The following is a 25,650-nucleotide window of genomic DNA, read 5'->3' as shown; positions in this document are numbered from 1 at the left end:
TTGGTTCTGGCTCTGGAACTGTTTCTGTTTTTTGTTTCTTTTTTACTCAAACATCTAGCTTTTGCAACATTTCCGTAATTTTTTTTCTCTTTTTTGCTCTTATGTGTCTTTTGTTGCTTTAATTTTAATTTAGTTTTATGTTTCTTAACATGGGAACGTAAATCATTCAGATAATTTCCAATGTAAGTACTTAATGCTATAAAGTTACCTCTTAAGCATTAGTTTAACTGCACCCTATAAACTTAGACATATTAGTATTAATAGTTCTTTTCATTCAGTTCAAAACATTTTCTAATTTTCCTTGTCATTTCCTCATTGTCCTTCGGTTTGCATGGAAAGTGTAGTCTCTTCAGATACTTGTGCAGTTGTCAGATAGCTTTCTGTTACTGATTTTTAGTTATATTTCCATTACAATTGGAGAACATTCTTTGTATAATTTCAGTTATTTTAGATTTGTTAAGGTTGCTTAACAAATGATCGTTCAGGTCTGCTGTATTCTTGCTGGCATTTCTCCCTCCTTGTTCTGTCCACCACAAAAGTACTGAAACCTTCACCTGCCTCTGTCTGTCTCCAGCCTCATGTGTTCTCAAGGCCTGTTAGGGGTCAGTATGCTGGAGGCGCCTTTTCCCTTGGCTCCTTTCCTGGCAGCCCCCTTTCCAGCCCTGTTACCAGTGTCCTGAATGGTAACAAGCTAAGTTAGTTCTGTCTGTTTTTGTAGTTTTTGTAAATAGAATCCATCAGCATGTATCAGGCCTCTTCTGTAAAACATGTAATTTGTGAGACATGCTGTTGATTGTACTTACAGATGCTTTATTTGCACTGCTGTGTTGTACAGTCAGTACCCACGAGAATGGGTTCCAGAGTCACCCCCCAACCCCCTCCAGTATCAAAATCCACAGATGATCAAGTCCCTTATATAAAATGGTGTAGTATTTGCATGTCACCTACGAACATCCTCCCGTATTCTTTATTTAAATCATCTCTATATTACTGAAATACCTAACACAATGTAAATGCTATCTTAGTAACTGCCAGCATGCTTGAAGTTCACATTTTGCATTCTGGAACTTTCTGGGGTTTCTCTGTTCCAAATATTTTTGATCCGTGGTTGGTTGAATCTGCAGATGCTGAATGCACAGATTCAGATGGCCTACTGTATTCTAAAATGCTTTTTAAAAATGTTTAAAACCCACAAACATGATGTACACGTTCCCAGGTTTACAGACTCTCACATGAGGTGACATGCGGACTGTGTTACTGACCCCCTCTTCAGGCCCTTCCTAGTCCCGTTTTTTCCTCTGAGTTAACCACTCACTGAAATTGAGGTTTGCCCCTCCTGATAATGATTTTATACTTTAAATGAGTATACAGCTCCACAGAATGTCTTTGTATGTGTATCCAGGCACATAATATTTTATGTATTTTCTCAGTTTTTAACTTTGGCACAAACGGTATCATACTCTATATGTGTTTTATGTATGTTCTCCTGTATCAGTACAGGTTTTTGAGATTTACCTATTTTTGTCAGGTACAGGTTTTTGGTTTTTTTTTTTTTTTTAGTATTTGTCCTTTTTTTATGACTGGCTTATTTCCTTTATTTATTTTTGGCAGCAGCAGGTCTTGACTGCTGCACGCAGGCTTTCTCTAGCTACAGCGAGCACACGCTGCTCAGTTTGCAGGGTGCGGGCTTCTCACTGCTGTGGTTTCTCTTCTTGCGGACCACCGGCTCTAGGCACAAGGGCTCAGTAGTTGTGGCACACAGGCTTAGTTGCCCCGTGCCGTGTGGGATCTTCCCGGACCAGGGATCGAACCCAGGTCCCCTGCACTGGTGGGCAGATTCCCAGTGGACTACCAGGGAAGTCCCGAGTACTGATGTAATACTGGCATTGCAGTAGTTACATATGTGATTATACTACAGTTCATTTGTTCTTTCTTGTACTTTAAAACCATTCATGTTTTCTGCGAAACTTTTCAAATTCCAAAATAGACTTGAACACATCTCTGTGTACCTGTCAGTCTTCCTCTAAGATGGCTCAGATGTGAGCACTGGGAAAGCGTGATTTGTCTGCAAAAACGGGTAGACACTCCTCAAGTGGTGAGGGCGCATGTGCGACTCATTTAATGACAAAGAAAGTCCAAGTCATGTGCTATTAAAACATGTCTAAAATTAAACAACATAATTTGATAGTATATCAACATAATTTGATAGTATAGATGAAGGTAGCTGGGAAAATATTAACCAAAAGAAACCAAGTTTAGTAATAATAATTTGAGGCCAAAAAAGAAAAAATTAACAAGTATAAAGAGTAAGACTATATAGTCAATATACTAATAAATTACTAAGTTCACAGGATAATCATTAACTTTTATTACCTAAAAATGTAGCCTCAAAAGTCAAAGTAAAAAATTGATTCAATTTGATGTGGTTGATAAATTTGTGAATGCAGTCATATGGGAGATTTTAACAAATGACGAATGCTTATAAAGTAGAGTATTTGAACTCTGCAGTTGATGAACATAAGCCAATTCAAGTATATCCAGAATTCCAAAACCAGCGAATAAATGTTTATTTACAAAATATGGAACTTTTACAAAAATAAACTTTACAATTGTTTATGGATAGCCTTAAGAAATTGCCAGAAAATATTGTAATGAATTAGAAATCAATAATAAGCATGTTATTTAAAATAGAAATCCTATACCATGGGAATCCTAAGAAATATACTTTGTCTTAAAGAGGACCTTATTAAAATAGTTTAGAGCAGAACAATATTGATAATGATATTTAGCTAGACTTGTGGAAGAGCAGCTAAAGCAGTATTATGAAGTCAATAAATTTTGCTATCATACAATACATTTTTTCTGTATATTTTAAGCCTGGGTTACATGACTAGGAAGCAGTGAATCTGGCATTCGAAGTCAGGTCTCTCATCGAACATTTTGCTCTTCGTTGCGACTCCAAATATAAATAATTTTTCTGTGTTCTGTGAAATTACTTTCTATGCTATGTCCTTTACTTATAATGTATACTTTTGTGCCTCTTCATGAAATTCCTCATGCATTTCCAAAGCCTTTTAAAAGTCTTAGGATGTTTTCCAAAAAATATTCAGAGAAAGTGAAGCGGTTTGTGTTCATTTCAGATAAGAATGTGTTTATGTTAAGTAGCCGTTGAGAACACAATGTTTTGTTCTCTTTTAAGTCTATTACTGTCACTGAAAGCATAATACATGCAAGTGTGTTGTTAATATCTATAGCTTTCTGTGAAGGTTTAATTAAGATGAGATATATTGTATATTATTGGGGAAAACCATGTTATTAAAAATTTTTATGGATCTGTAGAGAAAGGAGGATTTTTGAATGAATAATTGTCATATTTCTATTTCAGTGGAGTTTCAAGCTTATTGATAGGTTAATTGCATGATTTTAGAGATTCTAAGGAAGGTATAACAGTTTGACTCTGCATTTTTCTTTAGTATGGCAAAGCATTAAGACAAATGTTTATCAAGGAAGAATCAAGTGCAGCTTGTGAGATGTATCTGTGCTTGTTGCCTCTATGAAGTGAAAGTGCCAGTTTGCTGCCACGAACATGGCGCATACCCACCATTTAGACGTAGCATTCCCATTCAGTTCGTGGCTAGTCATTTTCAAAATTTCTTTTGACTATCTGTATATGGCTTTATCTGAATACACTTTTTCCATTCACTAAGACCATAATTTGACACCATTCATTTGTCAGTCTTTTTTTTTTTTTTTTTTTTTTTGCTTTTTTTTTACCCATGAAAAGGCTGTAGTATTCCATATCTCTCACCCAAATTTGTTTGCTGAAGTGACCCAAAATCTACTTTTGGGATTCGTTTTGAAGTGTTATCTTTGTGTCCCAAAGCAGGCCCTTCTGAAACTGATGATGTTGATGACAAACTCCCCCTTTCGAAGTCTTTGCAAGGTATAACTTTTTCACTTCCGTTTTCCCACATGATGTTCTTATGTAATGTTTCTTTATACTGGACAGACTGTGTTTTTGTATTTATATCTGTATTATTACTTTTCTAAATGGAAAAGGAAATGTATTGGCCTTTTTTTTTTTTTTTTTTGAAACATAAATGAACTTCACAAGCAACAATTTTTGAAAACCAATTTTCCCTTTTGTGAATCTAGTAATGAATCTCGAAATGGGTACATGACACACTTTCATATTTAAGGTAAAGTACACATTTATACCTTATATCAGAATAGTCAGAAATAAGGCTTATATTGTATAGTTAGTAATGTAAATATCAGTAAGGTCATGTTGATACTTAATGTTTAGAAAGATTGTAAGATATCATTTGTAAATCCCTAATTTTATTGATTGAATGTCTTTTGGGGAATTTCTGTGTAGTGTTCCCTCCCTTGATGACCGTAGGCTATTTGTGATGGCTTTACTTTACCTCTGCTTATTCCGGCTTGAGTGCATTAGATTTCATTCTTTTTCCTTCTTTGGCTGCTCTATGCAGCATGTGGGGTCCTAGTTCCCCCACCAGGGATTGAACCCACACCCCCTGCATTGGGAGCACAGAGTGTTAACCACTGGACCGCCAGGAAAGTCCCAATATGTCTTTTCTTTAGCTCTACATTTAATATAAATGTAATTGCTTGATTTACATTTTGAGAGAACAAAAAGTACACACAGAATCATCCTTTACTTACTGTGTTATGACCTGAAGAATATCACCTTAGTTATTCTTAGCCAGCCTTCCCTTTTTAAGTACTGGTCCTTTCTCCATTATCTCTCCTTGTTTTGACCTCACATTTTTGTTTTCTTTGGCATTACAGTCAAAGAATCCAGTGCTCCATAAATTCAAATGTTAATGTTTAATGGGGAGAGGGGAGCCATGTGTTGAGAAAGCATAATTTAAGGAGTTAAGTAAAGAATAATTCTTGGCTACAGATTTATAGATTTACCCATTGTTTTGAGCTCAGGTGAGTTTTCAGAACATAAAATAAATGGAAAAGAATCCCAAGATAATTAGAGCTCCATAAGATTAGACATGGAAAACCCCAAATGTTTGGTCTTAACATGGTACTTTAAATTTGAAGGTGCTGAATGACAGCCTTTTTTTTTTTTAAACTGTAGTCAGTGCTCTTTAAAGATCAAGATAAAAGTGTATAAAACCTGTGTCTGGGGGTGGGGGTTACCTTTAGTATAGTTTCTTAAATTAGTTATCAGTGGATGACAAAATAGACCTGATGTTTCCTCCTGCCCCCTTGCTTTATTCTTCCCTATAGGTAATACATTTTTATTTCTACACGAAGGCAGTGATTTTCAGTCTTCTCGATGTTAGTACCTCAGACATTTAAGAACAGAGGATCAATAGTCTGGGGCAGTTTGGGCACTTAACCTAATTGGCTCTCTTGGGTTTTGGATGACTTCTTTCCTGTTTATGAGTAAAGTTTCTCCAGTAGGATGAGCCTGTTCACTGTTGAATGCCTAACCTGATACATTGCTTTATGTTCCAGTGTGTAGAAGCAGGCAGATTATATTACCTGAATTAAAATGCTTTTGAGACTAAAGGTAGTATCTTAAGTTTTAACTTCTGCATTTCCTTTAAGTGCAACTTTGATTAAATAATGGGGATTTAGTTTCCATAGCTTCCACCATAGTACAAATGGAAAGCAAGAAACGTTTCGCAGCCAAACCTGAACTTGTGTTTCTAGACTTGATAGAGTCTTAGGAGCAAAGACAGAACTGACTCTGATGTGTGTTTTTGTGTGTGCATCAATGGCAGATGAGCTTGGCACTCTGAAACAAATTATTCTAGTTCTCAAATTCGAATATCTATCAGTAGTTATATTGTGTAGTTCTAGTATCTAATATTAAATACCCAAATCTACTTAGGTTTACTCTATATGTTTGCATTTTAAAATAATTCTTTTGAGTTTTCATACAGAAGTGTTAACAAGTTTTTCTGAATTAGATAATATTGTTTGAATTAACTGCTAAGAAGTTAAAAGAATCAGCTTGTATTTGTGCTTTTATTTGCATTGTTACCTAGTTTCTCTTCTCCCAGCATCAGTCTTTATTGGTTTATTATATGGGTTTATCTTCTTTTTAGGAAGCCATCATTCTTCAGAGGGCAATGAAGGAACAGAAATGGAAGTACCAGCAGAAGGTTAGATTTGGGAATTTTTACTTTGCTGTGTTTATATTATGTTGTTCTGTACTACAGGGAATACTATCCTTAAAACCTTATTTGGAAATAAAATGATTGTTATGGTATGCCTTCTTAGCCAACAGGTGTTTTTTTTTTTAGCCCTAAAGATGTTGCTCTTTTACTGTATTGAATAATAAAACATGTGGGGACTAAAATTTAAGTGGTAAGTAAAATTCTTCATGATGCAAAATGTTGCCCATTTTTTCATGGTCATCTTATGCCATATTTGGAAAGAATGGTTTTAATATTTAAAATTTAAATTATTACTGGCTCTGTTCATATCAGGGTAATGTCATCTACATAAGATTACTAAAAGAGCAATGATCTGGCTGCTCATTTTTATACCTACAGCCACCCCGTGGACCGCTGTGTCAACCCGCCATCCTCCTTTGATTGCAGGATTGAATGAATATTCAGCCACAGCTTTTTAAGTTATTGGAATCTTGAGTTAAACCGTTATCATGCAGAATGGCTTCCTAATTTGTAAACTGTTTAGATAGTTCCAAAAGAATTTTTGTAGGTTTCTCCCAAGGAAAACAAGTGGTAAGGCAACTAGATCTTATTTTAGAATTATTATTTCTCATATAAGCTGGTCATGTCAAGCCTTATTTTTTTAAGACTAAAAAAGGAGTCTATTCTGTACCTTTTTATTCTTTATATTTGCTTTTTTTTTTTTTTAATCCATAATTTGATATTTTACCCTCTTTGAGTGGCGGGAGTTCCAAAGGTCCCTGAAAAGTTGACTGATCTTTCTAAATTCAGATTTAGAATTGGAGTGTTCTGATGGGCTTCCCGGGTGGCTCAGAGGGTAAAGTATCTGCCCGCAATGCGGGAGACCTGGGTTTGATCCCTGGGTCGGGAAGATCCCCTGGAGAAGGAAAAGGCACCCCACTCCGATACTCTTGCCTGGAAAATCCCATGGACGGAGAAGCCTGGTAGGCTACAGTCCATGGGGTCGCAAAGAGTCGGACACGACTGAGCGACTTCACTTCACTTCAATGGAATACATTTCTTGCAGAAATACTGAGATGCTCATTTAAAATAATATTTTAAATTTCTTGTTGAATTTTTTTAATAGATGATAGTGTTGGTGAATTTTTTTTTGGTTTGTTTTCTTTTACTGTGTGGAGGTAATTAGATATTTCCTCTGTAACAAAATCTTGTTTTAGATAGGCAGTATTTACAACAAGGAAATAAAACCTGTTTACAAGGTGAATCATACTGGTGTTCATTGGGCAATGTGATTTAGATGTTAGGCTTTGAATCACTTTATTTTTGAGGAAATTTTTATTGTCATTGCAGTGTTCATCGAGTTGAAGTTAGGTTCTAGTCTTTATTCCTTGACTAACAAGTGAACATAATCTTTGGCAAATCAATTAATCTCTCAACCTTTGCAAAATGAAAGGAGAGTTGATAAAGATACTCTCTAGCTGAGCTTCCAGCACTGGCATTCTGATGCACGTTTGTTTTCTGTAGTAACACAATGTTCAATCTTATAAAGTGCGTCACAGCACAGTTCCTTCGACGCTGCGGTCCCGTCTCTATTGGTCACGGCAGTCACTGTTTGATATGAAGCTTCCCGCCGCAAAACTTTGTGGTTTTATTGAACAATATAAGCCACTCCTGGTATTTCTGAAAGAAGAGGAGAAATAGTTTTTTTTTTTTTTTTAACATAATAAAGCCTTTGTATATATCCTAGCACCTTCTAGTTACAGCAGGAAAACAATTTTAACTTCATTATCATCTTACTCCTCTAGAAAGTTTGAGTCCTTTAATGCAGGTAACTTGGTATTGTCTAATAGTTTTCCAGAGTTTTCCTACTTTTTGTTTTCTCTTCTCCCTGTGTAAAAGGGTCAGAGACTTTGATTTAACACGTGTGAGGTGAATTCAAATGACAGTAAAATTTTATGGTAGGCTGCTTTTGGAATATCAAATCCGTAAAATGTTGGAACATAATAGAAAGTGCTTTATAATGAATGTCATTTTAGAATTTTATTTTTTTCAAGATTCTACTCAACATGTCCCTTCAGAAACAAGTGAGGACCCCGAAGTTGAGGTGACTATTGAAGGTTAGTTATCTAAAAGCCTTGATTCCAAAAGTGTACTTCTGGTCATAAAAATTATTTGTCACATTCACATTGCCAAGTATGCATTTCATTCATTTTTAAAGGAAACTTGTGGGAAAAAAAAAAATGGAAGCATATATGTGTATGTGTGACTAAAGTAACCACATCCCACAGTACACCCAATGCTCTGGGAGTTTTAGACAGCAAAAGTAAGCTGTGAAGAGGAGTGGTGGACCAGGCTATATACTGGTACTTTCTACCATTGGGAAACAGAATTTTTAAAAAGAGAAAACTATGACCAGACCGGGTGCACACAGAAATAGATTTATAACCTATTACTGAGCTGTGACATAGGAGACTTACTTAGTACTGGGACCCCGGTTGTCAACCTTAGTGAAGTGGAGGAGAAAGTATCAATAGTTCAATTTCTAAAGCGGGTTTTCCCCTTAAAATGCTAACATATAACGTGTCCTTCAAAACTTTTGAAGCAGCAGCTGTAAAAATATTCTAAACTAATGTATATGAAGTTGCTTCAGACCTAGTTTCTTCTTCGGAGATAGCGCATGAATTCAGATGAGCCAGTGTATCCTGCATTATTTAAAGATTCAGCTAATTATTAACAGGAGCATGCCTTATATTTCATAATTATTAAGTGTACTGATTTTTTTTCTTTTTTATCTCACATGACTCCTGTAAGTTTTTTTCTCCTCAAAGTGATTCTTTTCTAAAGCAAAAATGTTGTTAACCCCCGCCCTGCTCCAGTGTCCCTGTACTCAGCGGTAGATGTCACTTTATTGTGAGACCTAAAAATAAGCTAGATGTGTACACATACATTTAGTTTGGCAAAAATTCACAGGTGCTTTCAGTGTACAGCTTTATAATGAGCAAGTGAAATACACATATATCACATTTCCCATAGTGTTTTTCTCGTAACTTTACATCTTGGTACTTCACTATTTTGTTTAACTGCTGCATAACCTGTCTTGCTTTGCCATCTCTGTCTCTCCTTTTCTTCTTTGTTTATAATAGCCTGTCCTCTCCTGGTGTCCACTGGTTATCTATGGTGTTTGGCTATTTCAGACTAGTGAAAACGTTTGTCTTCATTGCTTCTAAATTATAAGCTGATCGGTAGCTTTCGCCCAGTATCAGAAATTTTCTCCTGTTTTGCATGTTAACATCTCAGTTAATTTAATATACATATTTTATCATTAGCATAATTTTACTAACCTAAAATTGCTTTGAATTGTTTCTAGTCTAGCATTTAATAATTTAATTTATTCATTTAGTCATTCATTCATTTATTCATTGGCCACACCAGGCAGCTTGTGGGATCTTAGTTCCCCAACCAGGGATTGAATCAGTGCCCCCCCACCCCCTGCAGAGGAAGTGTGAAGTCTTAACCCCTGGACTGTCAGGAAATAATAATTGACTTTAAATTAGAAGCTCAATTATGAGAAGAAAATCTAGATTATATAATATCTAGATATTACAAATTAAAATTATAAGTTAAAGTCTAGATATTATAAATACTCAGAACCTTTTCCTTCCTATAGAGATAAGAAAAGTAGATGATGATTAAAATGATGAGCATAGGAACTCTCCTGTTGGTCCAGTGGCTAAGACTGAGCACTCCCAATGCAGTAGACCTGAGTTGAATCCCAGATCAGGGAACTAGATCCCACATGCTGCAACTAAGATCTGGCACAGCCAAATAAATATTTTATAAAAGTATTAGCATAAACCTTTAAAATAGGACTAGTAACCACATTGATTTATCTTAAACCTTAAAACCCATAAAGGCTATATTAGAATTGCTTAGAAAATAAACACTTGGTTTTCATAGTGTAAACCTTTAAAGGGATGTCAAAATAATTAAGAAATCAATAGCTTACAAACCTGAAACGTGTGTCAGTCTTTTCAGTTTTCATTCTTTAAAGGGAATGATAAATCCCATTTCTTTTAAACTAAGACATAGTTCCAAAGTGTTGATTTATCATCCATATTTTCCAACTAGTAGAATTTTGCTGTTGAGGCTGCTGCTTTATGTTCAGAAGACCAGAGAAATACCAGGTCTGTGTAAAGTAATTACTTTTCCTAGTAACATTTTCCATGGAATGTGTGCTCACAAACTATATACCAACTCTAATTAAATTGCTAATTAATTGTTATCCATACATTATGGAAGGTAAATTTTAAGTCTGTGATATTAACAAGGAAGGTCAAATGAGAACTCACATCCACATCTTTTTGATAAGTATATTGTATTTTTTTTTTTTTTTTCTAGAAAGACAAGTACATATGGTAGAAACTAGAAAAATATCCATGGTTAGAAAATTAAATTTTGATACATTCTAATATTAGAAAAATATATCATGCATTAAAATGGTAACTTTGAGATCTGAAGAAAGACCTCTAATGTAATACGCTTAGAAGCAGGGTGGCGGGGAGGAGCCTCCTTTCCCGAACAAGGCACCTTTAAAAGGAGAAGTGTACCTAGAGGACTATGTTAGTTTTCTTTAGGAAAATCCCTGTACTTGAAATAAGATAATCCTGCTTGCGTGGTGGTGACTTTCGTTTTCTCCTATTGTATATTCCTGCATTTCCCAAAAAGTTTATAGAAAAGAAAAAAGAAACTTAGTCTTCAAGTGAGTTTTGTAAGATTTTCCACATTAGCCTTGATATCTTTATTTGCCACTATGTGACTGTTATTAAGGGTCTAATTGAGACCGATGCAGACACATTATCCTGCAAGAAACAGTCCCCTGAGCTGAAATCTGCTCTTCCATTTGCTGTTGTTCAGTCTCTCAGTCGTGTCGGACTTTTCGCAGCCCCATGAACCACAGCATGCTAGGCTTCCCTTCCATTTGTGCTGATCCGTTTGTTACTGAAGTCAGTGGTGCACGTGTGGAAGAGAGTTAGAGTTATATGGCTGTGCATGCCTTGATTTCATGAACACCATGACTTCATTTTTGGGTAAAATCAGACTGTTGTCAGGTCTTTGGCTTAGGCGTGTGTTTGATAAGGGCAGAGAAAATCTTGCCTCAGAATTATTTGAAGTCTGGCTGTCATGAATGAGCTTAAGATGGGAAGTATTGTTCTTTAAAAGAGGTTTCCTTATATGCAGTTCACTTTCAAACATTTTCCGCAACTTGAGCCATTCACCCGTGTTTATTTGGCTGAGGCAAAGCCCCCTGATTATTATTATTTGTCTTCAGATTGCTTTTAAATAGATTAAAAGGGTTTCATGTCTTCTTGTTTTACAATTTTTTTAAATTTCATGTCTTCTTAAGTAAAACTCTTTGAAATTTAAAGTTTTCTTCGGTAAATAAATTACATAAATGTTTACACATAGGAATGCAGTTCATAACACCGCATATTATATACATGGACCCCTCTTTGGATAACACTGCTTTAGGGTTTCGGTAGTTGGATTTCATCCTCTCATGGTATCCTTTTTTGTGTGTGAAATTTAGAAATTTTTGACTGTCGCACATAATTTTCAGGATTGTGCTATTCAGACGTTCATTTATCAGTCCACAAATATCAGACACCTTGTATGTACTGACGGCTGGAATAAGTGTTAAAGATTTTGGAATGAACAAGATAGGCAAGTCCATTGGAGGGTTTTGAACAGGGAAGTAATAAATTCTTTCTTTTTGAAGAAACAGGGCTACTGTAAAGACTGAGAGAGCAGATCATAATGGAAGCAAAGCGATTATAGTTACTCAGAGGGAGATACTTTAGAATTGCGTGGTGACAGTAGGAACAAGGAGTGATTGAATTGAGGGTATTTTGAAGATAGAGCAATTGTCTTGGTTGGTCGTTGTTTAGTTATTCTTATAAATGTTACTTGAGAGTTTGTAGAATCTATATAATTGGGTGTGTTATCATTTGAATATTTTGTTTTTAATTTTATAGTTGCTAACAAATCACTTAGTTGACATCCAATTATTATATAAAAATTAGACTTTTGGAGGCGTTAGGACCTGGATCCATGGGTGAAAAATGCCATTTAATTAATTTGAAATGTGGAGGGTAATTAATAGCTCCAAATAATTTCAAGAGAAAGAGTACCTGATTTATTTTTATTTCATTTCTTTTAGTTTGAATAGGTGTCAGATTATTTGATAAAATTACCAATTTGATCATGTTGAAAATAAGTATCAGAAAAAAGAGTTTTTATATATTAATGCATTCATCAAGAATTAGATAAATTCAGTAACACATTTGAGCTCTGATTTCTGTGTTCTCTATGGGCATATCTGTAAGTAGTATGTTGCAAAAAGGAAAACCAGGTTTTTCTCGATAGAAATTTTGAATTGGGGACTATCTCTGCCCTTCTTTCATGGGGTGGGAGGCTTGTTTTTAGCATTGCGGCATAGCTAGGCCATATTCCTCACTCATTTGCAGCTTTTGCATGCTAAAATACCTTGAAATACATTTTATAAGCTTCTAGTTTTGAAGGTATAAACATTTTTAGTTTGGGCTTAAATTTGAAGCATCCAGAGATGCGTGGTTGTTTTTTTTTTACACAGAAGTGATTGTTTATAATGTGGAAGCGCCATGATAATTAGAAAACAGTGCTCCCTGCTGAACTGATTGTTAGAGGCAGACTGATTTCTGCGACAAAGAAATAATTTTAATCCTTTGTGAAATGGACTGTGAGGTCAAGAGTAACGTTTCCTCATACTTTCCCAGAATCAGTTTTTTGCTGTAGTAGTGGAGAAAAAAAATAGGTGTGTTTGAGTTCATAGCTTTTCTTGACATAATTCCATATTTCATATAAATTAAAGCACTCTTTATGTTTATGTAGTAAGTATATGAAATGGGTTAGTCTTTTAATAGAATTTATGTTGTGGTGTTTTATTATCACAAATAACTTCATCTGTTCACATTTAATAGATTGACTTCATTATTGTCTCGAGAGAAATATGATAAATGCTTTTTAATGTTTTATAGTCTTTGTTAAATCATTTGTTAACTTGTTAAAAAATACTCTACTAGATTTATCTTTTTTCTAGTTATGGTCAAGGAGGTTATTTTTATAAAATATATTTAGACTATTAAATCCTTTTGTATTAAAGTAAGTTAATCTGATTGAAGAAATGTGGTTTTTGGACACTAAAGAAAAGCAAAGCTCTCTTGCCCTTTCCCCTTCACCTCAGTGTCAAACTTTTCAGATTACAGTTGGGATGAATTTTGTTACCATCATAAGCTATATATTCTTTTTTATTTTATACTCTTTCAGTTTTCATTTTATCTAATTTAATTAATAATCATTTAAAATTTCAATTTATAGAAATATTTAGGCTATATTAGCCTGTAAGGAAAATAGTTTTTGTTTTAAATATCATTGCTTAATGTTCATAAAGAAATACACTGAACAGTTAAAATGCTTGGACAATATTCATAGGTCAGATAAGTATATTTCACTTTATCCTTTGCAAACTAGCCTAAAAATATTCTTTGGCTTCTAAAAATCTCTTTGAAAATTGGAAAAGAAGGATTTTGTCTGTCTGTCTTCAGAAACCAAACATTAGAGATACCTAATATGTTTTCCAAAATACATCTACATAGGGCATTAAATAATTAGGTTCAAACCTATTAGGGAATGTTTTGACTATTTTTAATCCTTGTACTAACTTATGAGCCCAGAATTCTTCATAGTCAAGTTTTTATTTTACTGGTAGTTCGTCATTTTAAAATTGTTCTTTACTACAGATTTTTTTTTTTCTGGTTTTGAACGTGCTTTCCTACAGTGGAATTGAATACTGAAAGGTTTTATAGTGTCGTATGTTGTTTATATGAAAACTTTTGTCTGAAGTAGTATCCGTTAGAGTAGTACTTTTATATTTACCAGCGTGTGCTGTGCTTAGTTGCTCAGTTGTGTCCAACTCTCTGTGACCCCATGGACTGTAGCCTACAGGCTCCTCCATCCTTGAGATTTTTCAGGAAAGAATACTGGAGTGGGTTGCCATTTCCTTTTCCAGATTTACTAGCATGTAAATAAGTCCTAATATGACTTTATCTGGCCCCAGTGACTCAACACCTTTTTCTCCTGTTGGTTTGAATGGTCAGTAAATGATTTCAGGTTTTTAGAAATCTGTTGACATTTTCTTTGGCCCTCCATATCTCCAAGCTTTAACCAACTATGGATGAAGAGTATTGGGGAACAATCTTTTTAGCAAGTTCTCAAAAGCAAAATTTGAATTAGCCACGTGCCAGGGAGCTATCTGTCCAGCACTGACATTGTCTTAGGTATTATAAGTAATGTAGAGATGATATGAAGTATAAGGGAGGATGTGCATAGGTTATATGTGAATAATATGCTAATTTTATAGTGACGTCAGCATCCGTGGATTTTGGTATCCACAGGGTTTGTGGCACCAGTCCCTATTAGCCTGTAAAGGAAGAACCCACAGTCAGTGAACAGGAGAATCAGTGTGCCCTGTCCTCTGATGCTATGAGAGGAATGACATTTAAGTATTTTAGGCTTACGCGTAGATTCCCTTGATTAATATACAGAGTATATAAAAGTCACCCATTGCTGTGCCAGGCAACATGGCGTATGATACTAAATTTAGATTTCATGTTATTCTTTGAGAGCTTATCTATTAGTTAATAGCTTAAAGAATTATATTCATGATCTCATAACATAGTTAAGTCTGTAACATTCTCTGATCCTGTTTGTTAGCTATAAAATGAGAATGAAAATTACCCTGAAAAGGGTGATTTATTGTATCTTATGGTATCTCTTTGTTACTGCTGTTTCCTTTAACTCAATAATTATTTTCTTCTTCATTCCACGTTTAAGTGTAGATTTCTTAAAATGATATTTTCAATAATTTACAGATGGTGTTTGAATAGAAATCTTAGTTGTGTGCCCACTGGTGTTTTCCAGGGATCAGAAGAATAAGACAGTGACAGCTTTTCTTATTTGACCCAATGTCCTTAATTCTAGCACCAGATATACTGAAGCATCATAGCAGAGTTGAGTTGTAGTCATAGCTGCAAAGAAAGCTTACTACAGATTTCTTGGGTGGTCTATGTTCTGTGCTTAAGTATATGATCTCCATACATAGGTATTGTATCGGATGAATCAACAATGCTTGTTTCACAAATAATGTAATCTTATTTCTTCTAGTTTTGTATATTGAAAGTTATCTGTACAGTTAGTTATCTAACCTCCTTTATGTGCTTGAATATTGTATAAGTTTAAATATTTTTCCATTCAAGCTACATATTCTTCCCCCTTTCTTACATATTTGTATGGTTTCCTTAGCTGTCTCCATTGAAACCTTTTTCATGAAAGACTTAAAATACACTATAATTCTTGACAGCCCTCTGAGAGGAGTTAGGAGAAAAGGAAATTTCTAATGACTTAATTCAAACTAATTTCAAGCAAATTGAAAAAAGAAGACAAAGGAAATTGAGGATGATTCACTTGATCAGCTCCCAGAAGAGTAGGAAAGCTGGAAATGTAACTGGAAGAAAATGATGCTGAAATGGCAATACAGAAATTAACAACTGACGTTCCAGTCATACTTAAACCCCCCACGTCTTTCAAGTGTTGAGATCTTTACAGGCAGTGGCTGTCGTTCGTTTTGCCTGTCCCTCCAGTGATGATGGTTTTCTTTTTCAAGATGATGACTATCCTCCACCTGCCAAGAGACCAAAGAGCAGTGAACCTCCCCAGCCACCCGTCACAGAACCTGCGAATGCCGGCAAACGGAAAGTGAGGGAGTTCAACTTCGGTAAGATCCCGGTTAAGTGTGGTATCTTCCGTTGTTAATTAGAACTGGTAAGCTTAAGGAAATTCACTGGTGATCCAGTAGGTAGGACCACTTTTACTGCCTGGGCCCAGGTTTATAGTCCTTGGTCAGGGGAACTAAGAGCCCACAAACCATGGTACAGCCACCAAAAAAAAGAAAAAGAATGGGCAGGCTTAAAAATCATTGTTACTGACTTAGTAATTCAGTTATCTGTCTGAGATTTAGACCACTTTTTAATTTCAGATATAATTTTTTTAAGATTGATTTTATTTTCTGGCTGTGGTGGGGCTTGGTTGCAGTGCACGGGCTTCTCTCTTTGCCTTGCACAAACTCTAGGGGTCTGGGCTTCAGTAGTTGTGGCTCACGGGGTCAGTTGCCCTGCAGCATATGGGATCTTAGTTTCTGGATCAGGGACAGGGCCACATCCCCTGCGTTGGCAGGTGGATTCTCAACGAATAAGCCCCAGATACAATTTTGATATTAATTTTCCTTGCTTTGTGTAACTACTAGCCTCTGATCTAATCAAATCCCAATGGAGACAGTGTATTCATTTGAAGGGACTAAGTGAAATATTAGTGGAAAATTGGGTTTGTGATCCTTATTTTGAATAGACAGAACAGTTAGCGTATACATTTAAAAAAATAGCACTTTAATATATTTTAACTTGTCTTATAGTCATAATTACTGGGCTTCCTAGGTGGCCCTAGTGGTAAAGAATCCACCTGCCAATGCAGGAGACGCCAGTGATACGGATTCAGCCCCTGGGTGGGGAAGATCTCCTGGAGAAGGAAATGGCTATCCACTCCAGTGTTCTTTTGTGGAAAATTGGAGCCTGGTGGACTGTAGTCCATGGGGTCACAAAGAGTCAGACACGGCTGAGCATGCATGCGGTGCACCACACCCATACTAAGTGTACATGTGTTTTTTCGCATGCTATTAGGAGTTACAACTATGCATAAACTCGTATTTCCATACAACTCCGACACGTGTTGGAAGGTTTCCTGCACAGTCTTGGTGACTCTCTCTCTCTCATTTTTGCCTCACTTTGTAGTGTTTAATTGTATGGGTCTTTTCTGCCCGCCTGCTTTACAGAATTTATGATTTTAAAAAGAAGTACTCAGTAAGAAGGGTTTTGAAAATAAACTTTAAACACCCTAACTCCAATCTCTTATTGAACCAGTTATAAGTACCATAAAAAAAAAAAATTCTTAGGAAAGCAGTAAAATTATATAGACTGTTTCAAATTAGGATATATTATGTAGAAAATAAGTCTTGAGATGTTGGGTCATGTTAAAGAGCATATTAGTGCCCCAAACAGGGATTTATTATTGAGTTTTAACTTTTTCTCTAAATTTTCAGAGAAGTGGAATGCTCGAATTACTGATCTGCGTAAACAAGTTGAAGAGTTGTTTGAAAGAAAGTATGGTAAGTCTTCAACTCAATAATTCTTGTGACAATTTGTTCTCGAGCTTTTTAACATTGGACTGTTCATCTAACATGAGCAAGTCCCATTCTACCAGTGTGGTGCCTGCCTTTTTTAATCTGTCCCTGAGAAGGCCCTGGATGGTGGCTATCCAAATCTTAGAAATTTTGTTTCTAGATTATAGCAAAGTTTTACACAAGTTTCCTTTATTTAATTGTCAACTCATATTTCCTTTTAACTTTCAGCTTGCATATTTGAGAGTTTATTTATATATATTTGTTGTAGACTTTGATGCAAAGCATTTTAAAACTCTGGTGTCCAAGCCATCGTGTCATGTCATCTCTCAAAACTTCTCGCTGAGTTCAGTGAGAGGAAGGTGTTCTCTTAATCTGTTCTATTGTCACACCTAAGAACAGTCTATGTACTTTGTAACACCCAACTGCATTTACAAGTCCATTATTATTTAGACAAACTGACTCTTTGTAGTTTAATAAAAGTATCAGTGTCTGTTCATTATATTTGATGTGTAACACTTCCCATCCTTTTGGCTTTTTGCACCTGTTGTATTATTTTGCTCCTGGATACATAGTGAAGTTGAAAGTGAACCAGTGAAGTTGCTCAGTCATGTCCAACTCTGCCATCCCATGGACTGTAGCCTACCAGGCTCCTTCATCCATGGAATTTTCCAGACAAGAGTACTGGAGTGGGTTGCCATTTCCTTCTCCAGGGGATCTTCCTGACCCAGGGATTGAACCCAGGTCTCCTGCATTGCAGACAGACGCTTTACCATCTGAGCCACCAGGGAAGCCCTCTTGGATACATAAATCTTATAATTTCTACATTTCGGAGAAATGTTCTGCTTCAGTTATTTTACTGAAAAATCCTTTTTACAAAAGCATATTTTAAAAATATTGCTTCTTCATTATATGCTGTTTGTACTGGCTGATATTAACTGGTATATTTTTCTGGATTCATTTGTAGTTAAAATTTCAAAGGAAGGTCTGCCTCTATATTATTTCAAAATAATATATTGTTAATATATCCTTGCAGTTTGGGTTAAGTAAAGTACTGACATCTTTGGTGTTCTTTTCCTTTCAGTTCTTTTGTGCTATTTTTCTTTTGATGCCAAGATAATAAATGGAATTTTAAAATAGTTATAAAAATTGCAGAGTAATATCTGTGTATTCGATTATTAGTCTTTTCTGCCATCTGTGCTGAATCCTTGTCACTTCATAATTTTTTCCTTTCTCTTTTTACCCTTAAAGCTCAAGCTATAAAAGCCAAAGGTCCTGTGACGATCCCGTACCCTCTTTTCCAGTCCCACGTGGAAGATCTTTATGTAGAAGGACTTCCAGAAGGAATCCCCTTTAGAAGGCCATCAACTTACGGAATCCCTCGCCTTGAGAGGATATTACTTGCAAAGGAAAGGATTCGTTTTGTGATTAAGAAGTAAGACTCTTAAACTTTTTCTTTGACCTTGATTATTGCATCTTTTTATATTGTTGACAAATATTCACTAGCCACTGAAGTGAAGTGAAGTTGCTCAGTCGTGTCCGACTCTTTGCGACTCCATGGACTGTAGCCTGCCAGGCTCCTCTGTCCATGGGATTTTCCAGGCAAGAATACTGGAGTGGGTTGCCATTTCCTTCTCCAGCGGATCTTCCCAACCCAGGGGTCGAACCCAGGTCTCCCGCATTGTAGGCAGACACTTTTACCGTCTGAGCCACCAGGGAAGTCTACTAGCCACTAGGGGCTATATTTAAAGTAAGTTGTTGTTTTATTTTCTGCTTTTCAGTGTGTCTGTGTGAGTTTTGACAGAGTTGGCTTTTGGAATATGAACACCTGTCCAAACCTGACTCATACACAACCAGTACTTTCTTTTCCAGTTTTTTGCTAAGTATACTAAAGAAAACACTGAAGTATGACTGTCTTACTTTTTAGGTCTGAATTTTAAAAAACGTATGTGGAAATAAAGTAGGTTGTAAAAATAAACAATAGAAGAATGAAAAGAAAGAAAATAGCTGAATGCTATAAGTTCTTCAGTACTGACATAAGGGTTGTAGCAAGAAGGTTTTTTTTTTTTAAGTACGTGTATCATTTGGAAGTGTATCTGCTTCCATTTAAAAATGGCAACCACATAACACATTTCCATATTTTCTACCAACTAAAATTTTATTAATATTACAATAAAAGTTTTAAATAGCTATCAGGACATTTATCAATATATTCAGCAAATGTAGATGTATGGAAACTTTCTCTTAGCTACATGAAGCAAGTATTAGATGCATTTGTAAATGGGAACAACTGGAGACTAATTGTCTCTGGAAATTATTAAATATAATTGCTGAACTAGAATTTTCAATGAAAAGTCTAGAAGATTTGTTAGTATTATAAATTATAAAGATGATTATGTACATGAGACATGAGAAAGACTAGTGAGTCCTTATCTAGTGACATCTGTTTGTTGTTGCATCGCTAAGTCATGTCCGACTTTTTGTGACCCCGTGGGCTACAGCTCACCACGTTTCCCTGTCCACTATTGATCTGGAGTTTGCTCAAATGCATGTGACATCTGACTTAATGTGAAAAGAGAAGGAAAGTGTCAAAAACGCATAGCATTTATTTTCCAAGCCTAAAAAAACATGTGGGGCAGGAGAAATGAGAAGAAAACAAAGATATATGCCTAGTCACATTTCATAAAGTTTCAGTGCCCTAAGGATAAAGGCAGAAGGTACTAGGTTCCAGAGAACAAAACCATGTCACAATAAGGAATGAAAATTACACTGATGTCATATCCTTGGTTTGAGAGGTAACAGATATAACACTGTTAAGTCATTCTTTCCAAGTTCTATGTGAAAATGAGTTGAACCTTCAGTTCTGTAGCCAGACAAACAGAGATTCCAGCATAAAAGAGGTTGGGTAGCAGTTGGGATGTCTCCAGCAGTAAATAACAGAAACCCTCCTTCAGGTTGGACTGATATTGTCAGTAAGCTTCTTATCTCACCTAGCTGGGAGATTGGAGGATTAGAACAGTGAGGCTCTGCTTCTGCTTCTCTCTAGATTCTTCCTCCTTACGCTGATAGCTTCCTTAGACTAGTTCTGAGTCTGGATGCAGCAGTTCCAGGAATTGCAGCCAGATGCATCTCCTGAGGAGAGGTGCTAGCTGCCTGTGAGAGCAGGAAAACCCAACTTCTCTTTGGTTCAGTTTGTGTCAAATGCTTATTCCTCAGTCAGGCGCAGGCCTGGGAACAAGAACACCGTGATGGATTTATTCTGTAGTCCTCACTTTTCAGCGGGGGTGGGGAGAGGTTCACTTATATACGTGACTTTGATTTTTAAGTTCTAATATGGATGTCTTTTTGAGTTATGCGCATATTATAACTGATTTAATTTTTTCCTGACTTTGGGCTATAAATAGTAAGGTCAGAACAGCAGCAGGATAGTCATTTGCAGAAATGTTGATATTCTTTATTCTGGCTGGGAAAATGGAGACATTAACAAACACCTTGACCAAAGAGTACAACCAAGCAGACGTTCTTCTGCGTTGGTATTAAATAAGGGAACAACAGAATTTAACGAAGGATGAAAAACACTGGAGACCCCTCAGTTAATAGGTGAGCCATCCTCTACAGAGAAGCTTGTTATTAACAGATACTCTACTTTCAAACAAATGATAGTTTAAAGATTTTGGCCTCCATTTTTCCATGATCAATCAAGTGCTGTCAAGTGTAACTCTGCTCACACGGGACCATGTGGTAGGCAGCCACGCAGACCAACAGCATTGGCATCACTCGAGAGCTTTGAAGACACCGAATCTCAGATCCTACCTAGACCTTCTGGATCCAGCCTGTCTGTGCTGCGGGCCCCCGGTGATTCCAGTGCTTATTAAAATTGGAGGCTCCTGGGTGTGGGGAACATGCTCTGAAGGACGAATGGTGATACCGGCAGTCCAGCACCGTGTGTCCAGTAGAGCCCAGCAGTTTACCTGATTGTCCACGCCTTTTTTTTCCTTTTGTTAAACAGATGAGGGACTATGGCAATGAGAAGGAGGAAGTAAATATTTCATAGTCTCTCATGAAACTGAGTGGTAAACAAAAAGGGCTTATTGTAAAACCCTGACACTAGTCCTGGGCAGGAATCGTAAACAGCCTTCCCCCCCGCCACACACACACACACACACACACACACACACACACACACACACACACACACACTCTGAGATACTAAGAAGCATATAGTTTTCAAAACTCTCATACTGTCATTTTCTTACAGTGCTTCATTTTTAATTTGTTAGAAGTTTCAATTTTTTTTAATAACTAAGGAAAATATGCAGATTAGTTTGTAGATTTTGCTTGTTGCTAATATTAAAGCAGATAAAACTATATATTTGGTGTTTAAATCTTTGTACAAGTTCATCATAAGGTACTCATGCCTTGCACATTCTGTTCAAGTCCTTTTGATATCCTCATTTATTGGAAGCCATCTTCCACGTTTGGAAAATACTTAGTAACCCTTGCCCCAAATGTTAAATGTGATTAGTCTTGATACACATATACTATTTGTTTATTGAAAGGGGTGATTCTATACTTCAGCAAATGTTTTATTTCACAGCTCCTCCATTACCTTAATCCTGTATTAGTTTTCAGCATTTCTGAGATTACAGTTAATACATTGTCATGCTTCTCTGTGATCCCACTCTCCTGCCCCTGCTCTGTTACTTGAGGATATTACAATAAAATAGTGATACATAAGTCAGATTGTGCAAATTCGTTGGAGTGTTTATGTATTTGGGAAAATTTTTAAAGCATGTGTATTCTGAAATATATTTAGTTCAGTTAGTTTTGAAATTTGTTTAGGATTTTTATAACTAGATTATAGGTAAGTTAAAGTAAGGTTATCCTGAATGTAAAGTGAAATTGAAGAATCTCATTTAAAATTTTGTAGTTTGATTCTTTTGGTGTTCTGCTTTTGTAAAATACCTTTGATTTACCAAGTTAACTGTTTTGTGTGTGTGTGTTTGAGGACATATGTTCCATGAAGACCATTATGAAACAACGTGCAGTTACCAAGTTGTCTTAAATATCTTAGGATTTAATTATGCTCAGGAGTCCAGGCTATCTTTTGAAAACTGGCCTTGAAAACTGAATTACTATATAAGTGCTAGCAGTTACTACTTGTGCTGAATATTGATGGGGTAAATATTTAGTAATTTTTCTCACCTTTCAGGCATGAACTTTTGAATTCAACACGTGAAGACTTACAGCTTGATAAACCAGCTTCAGGAGGTAGGTCTTCAGTCTTATGTCAAATTGTATGTTAAATCAGAACATGATATACAAGGAATATTGTTCTAGATTCTCGAGAATAATAATCTGCTTTTCTTCTCAATAACTCATTATAAATAAATGTAAACATCACATTTTTGGGTAGACTATAAAAGGACAATGTCTGTTCTCCATTGAAATGAAAAATTTATCTGGCATAATGTGTTCAACAGTTTATTATGCTGGTCTAGATAATCAGTTGAATGATCATTGATCCTGATACCCACAACGTAAAGACTTAGCACAGAAAGCCATGAGCATCATCACTTGTTGGGTAAATGTGTTTTGAAGGAAATATAGTCATGATTTGCTCCCTTATTGCTTTTGCTCTGTAGTGGAGGACTTTGGATAGGGACATAAAATGACAATTTTATCACTTACAGTTGGTATAATAAAAGGATTGCCAGCATTATCATAGCCCCAAATGTAACAAGACTGCCTGCTAGCTGTTCTTTAGTAAAATGGATTCTCTTTTTAGCTTTAATGATGACATGTTATAGTACCATGTAATATTACTATTAAATTATAAATTTTCATTTTGTCATTGTTTTGTGAGTTTTTATACTTTTCATTCAGTGTCAGCACTGTTTTAATAAACACATTATGAAATCTTGGAAATAATTTTAGAACAGGAAAACAATACTGCCTACTTAATAATTTATTTCATGATATTTAGTAGTTTTATTAATGTCATCAAACTAAAGAATTTGTGTATGTTACTCTTACAGTTAAGGAAGAGTGGTATGCCAGAATCACTAAGTTACGAAAGATGGTAGATCAGCTTTTCTGTAAAAAATTTGGTAAGTTAATTTCCTCCCTAGCTAAAGTATTAACAGAATAATTTTTCCAAATTTTGCTTTTTAAGAAAGTAGATACCATGGATGGCTCATCTCCAGCTCTCTTTTATTGTTTGCTTTTTGAACATACATTGTGAAAAGTTTTAAACCTGTGTGGAAGGGGAGAGAACATTGTGTTGAACCCCCATGTCCTCTGGACTAAATTATTGATACTACGGACAGGCTTTTCGGCACGGAGCGGCTCGCAGACAGGGCGCCCCTGTAGCAGTGTGCCCGGGGAGTGTGGAGGCCGCCAGAGGCGCCCTGTCCTGGAGGCAGGCGGTGTCTGCGGTGCTTGCTGTGCTTCGTATCCCCAAACAGTTACAGCCCTTAGCTTTGGTTTATCGTTGCGGCGGCTTTTGTTTCTTTCTTTCTTAAGCATTTTCAACTATTCTTGTGGAGAGTTTCAGATGTTACTGACACTGCATTTCTTTCCACTTCACTGGCTGTCCTCTTCATTCCCTCCTCAGCTCTTGCCTGAAGTTCAGTCTTTACATTTTGGACGCTACTCCACAGCTCAGTCCTGAGCCCTCTGGCTGTGCTTTCTCCACAGTTAGTCTCACTCTGTCTACCTTAAAAATGGTGTATCGTCTGTATTGAATAGTGACTTTCACATTCAAGTTTCTAGCCCTGAAAACTCTTAACACTGGACCTGTGTATTCACCCAGCTGGCTGGCAGCTCCTCCAACTCCATGCATCCCAAGTCGAGTCCTTGATGCCCCCTGCAGCCCGTCCCTTTCCCCATCCTCCCAGCGCCAGCAGCCTCCCCCGGGCGTCCAGGCCAACCCCCTGCAGTCACGCGTGATTTCTTCATTTCCACCAGGCCCCCTGCTGACTCGACACGGACAACACAGTGCAGATCGGTGTCTTTCTCTTCCTCACTGCTGTCTCCCTGTAGTCAAAGCCGTGCCCCAAAGCAGCCGGCTTTCACTCTCACTGAGCACTTACAGTGGAGCTTGTCACTGCTTGTGCTCTGTGACTTCCCTCTGCTGTGAGTGAGTCCCGCAGCGCCCGATCCCGGCCAGCCCGCCCTCCTGCTCGCTCACTTGGGTGGTAGCTGTAAGGGCCTCCTGCTGCCCTTTACTTTGTCAGGGCACGCCCTCCTTGGGCCGCTGCCCTGTCAGCGCTCTTGTTTCTGGAGTGCTCTTCCCGCAGATGTGTGGTGCCTGCCCTTCATCTCAGTGTCTTTGGAGAGGTCTTCACCAGGTGCTCATCTGACATAAACCACGAAGCACACCCTATGTCATCACGCTTTAATTTTTCTTAAAGGACTGATGGCTGCCTTTTTCCTTCCCCTGTAATACAATTTGTACAACAGCCCACATCTCGTGTGTCTTGACTGTTTGTAGAACAGTGCTTGGTGCCTGAGCAGATAGATGATCAACAAATACTGAGTGGACCAATGTCATTAAAAACTAATGAGAAATTACTGAACCTTTCAGTCATACAGTGTACTTGGGGCCTCACTGAATTATAACACTGCAAAGATCAAAGGAAGCCCAGAAGTGCCACAGAGAATCACGAGGACACAGGGCTTTTCTCAGTTTTGTGAAAGAAACCATGTGAGTTTTACCACAAAAAGTTGAAGTCTCCTGGGTGCAGATTCTTGCTCCTCCCCTGGTTTCCAAGAGTGGCGTATGGCTCTGGCTTCTACAGACCCAGGAAACCAGCTTTTAGGTGCACTTCAAGTGGCAACTACAAACTTAGTCCGTTTAATTGTTTGCTGTTTTCAGAATCCGTGTACTTCAGTTTTACTTACATGGTTTAGCTCCCTTAGACTCTTAATGCCTTGAGGAAGAGTCAGGATTTAAGTTTTCCCCCCTCATTATCCTTGATTGCCCTTAAGCTACTTGGGTAGCTTAATGAAAATTTACCTCTGTGTGCATCTGGTCAGAAATCAGCTAAGGAACAATGAAGAATCTATGCTTTAAAAATCACTATATTTCCAAGTCATTTAGTGAAAGAAGATTGCGAACGTTATCATTAGAGATGCCACCATGGTATTGTCCTAATTCATAACTAGTTGGCATAGATAACG

At 36.7% G+C, this 25,650-nt stretch overlaps 1 protein-coding gene across 3 annotated transcripts in view; it reads left to right on the top strand.

Moving 5' to 3' along the window:
• The window catches only part of GTF2I (general transcription factor IIi), an 82,126-nt gene that overhangs the window by 36,300 nt on the left and 20,176 nt on the right, over positions 1-25,650 (top strand). For all 3 annotated transcript variants that reach the window (XM_055562405.1, XM_055562404.1, XM_055562403.1), the window contains 8 exons: positions 3,884-3,943; positions 6,093-6,149; positions 8,198-8,260; positions 15,901-16,011; positions 17,389-17,454; positions 18,718-18,901; positions 22,679-22,737; positions 23,505-23,576. In XM_055562405.1, the coding sequence (XP_055418380.1) occupies positions 3,884-3,943; positions 6,093-6,149; positions 8,198-8,260; positions 15,901-16,011; positions 17,389-17,454; positions 18,718-18,901; positions 22,679-22,737; positions 23,505-23,576 (672 nt within the window). The remainder of the gene's footprint in view (positions 1-3,883; positions 3,944-6,092; positions 6,150-8,197; positions 8,261-15,900; positions 16,012-17,388; positions 17,455-18,717; positions 18,902-22,678; positions 22,738-23,504; positions 23,577-25,650) is intronic.

This window comes from Bubalus kerabau, chromosome 23 (genome assembly GCF_029407905.1).
Source record: "Bubalus kerabau isolate K-KA32 ecotype Philippines breed swamp buffalo chromosome 23, PCC_UOA_SB_1v2, whole genome shotgun sequence".
Lineage (NCBI taxonomy): Eukaryota > Metazoa > Chordata > Mammalia > Artiodactyla > Bovidae > Bubalus > Bubalus kerabau.
Note: the sequence above shows the minus strand (reverse complement) of the source record. Positions and strands in the feature narration are given on the sequence as shown.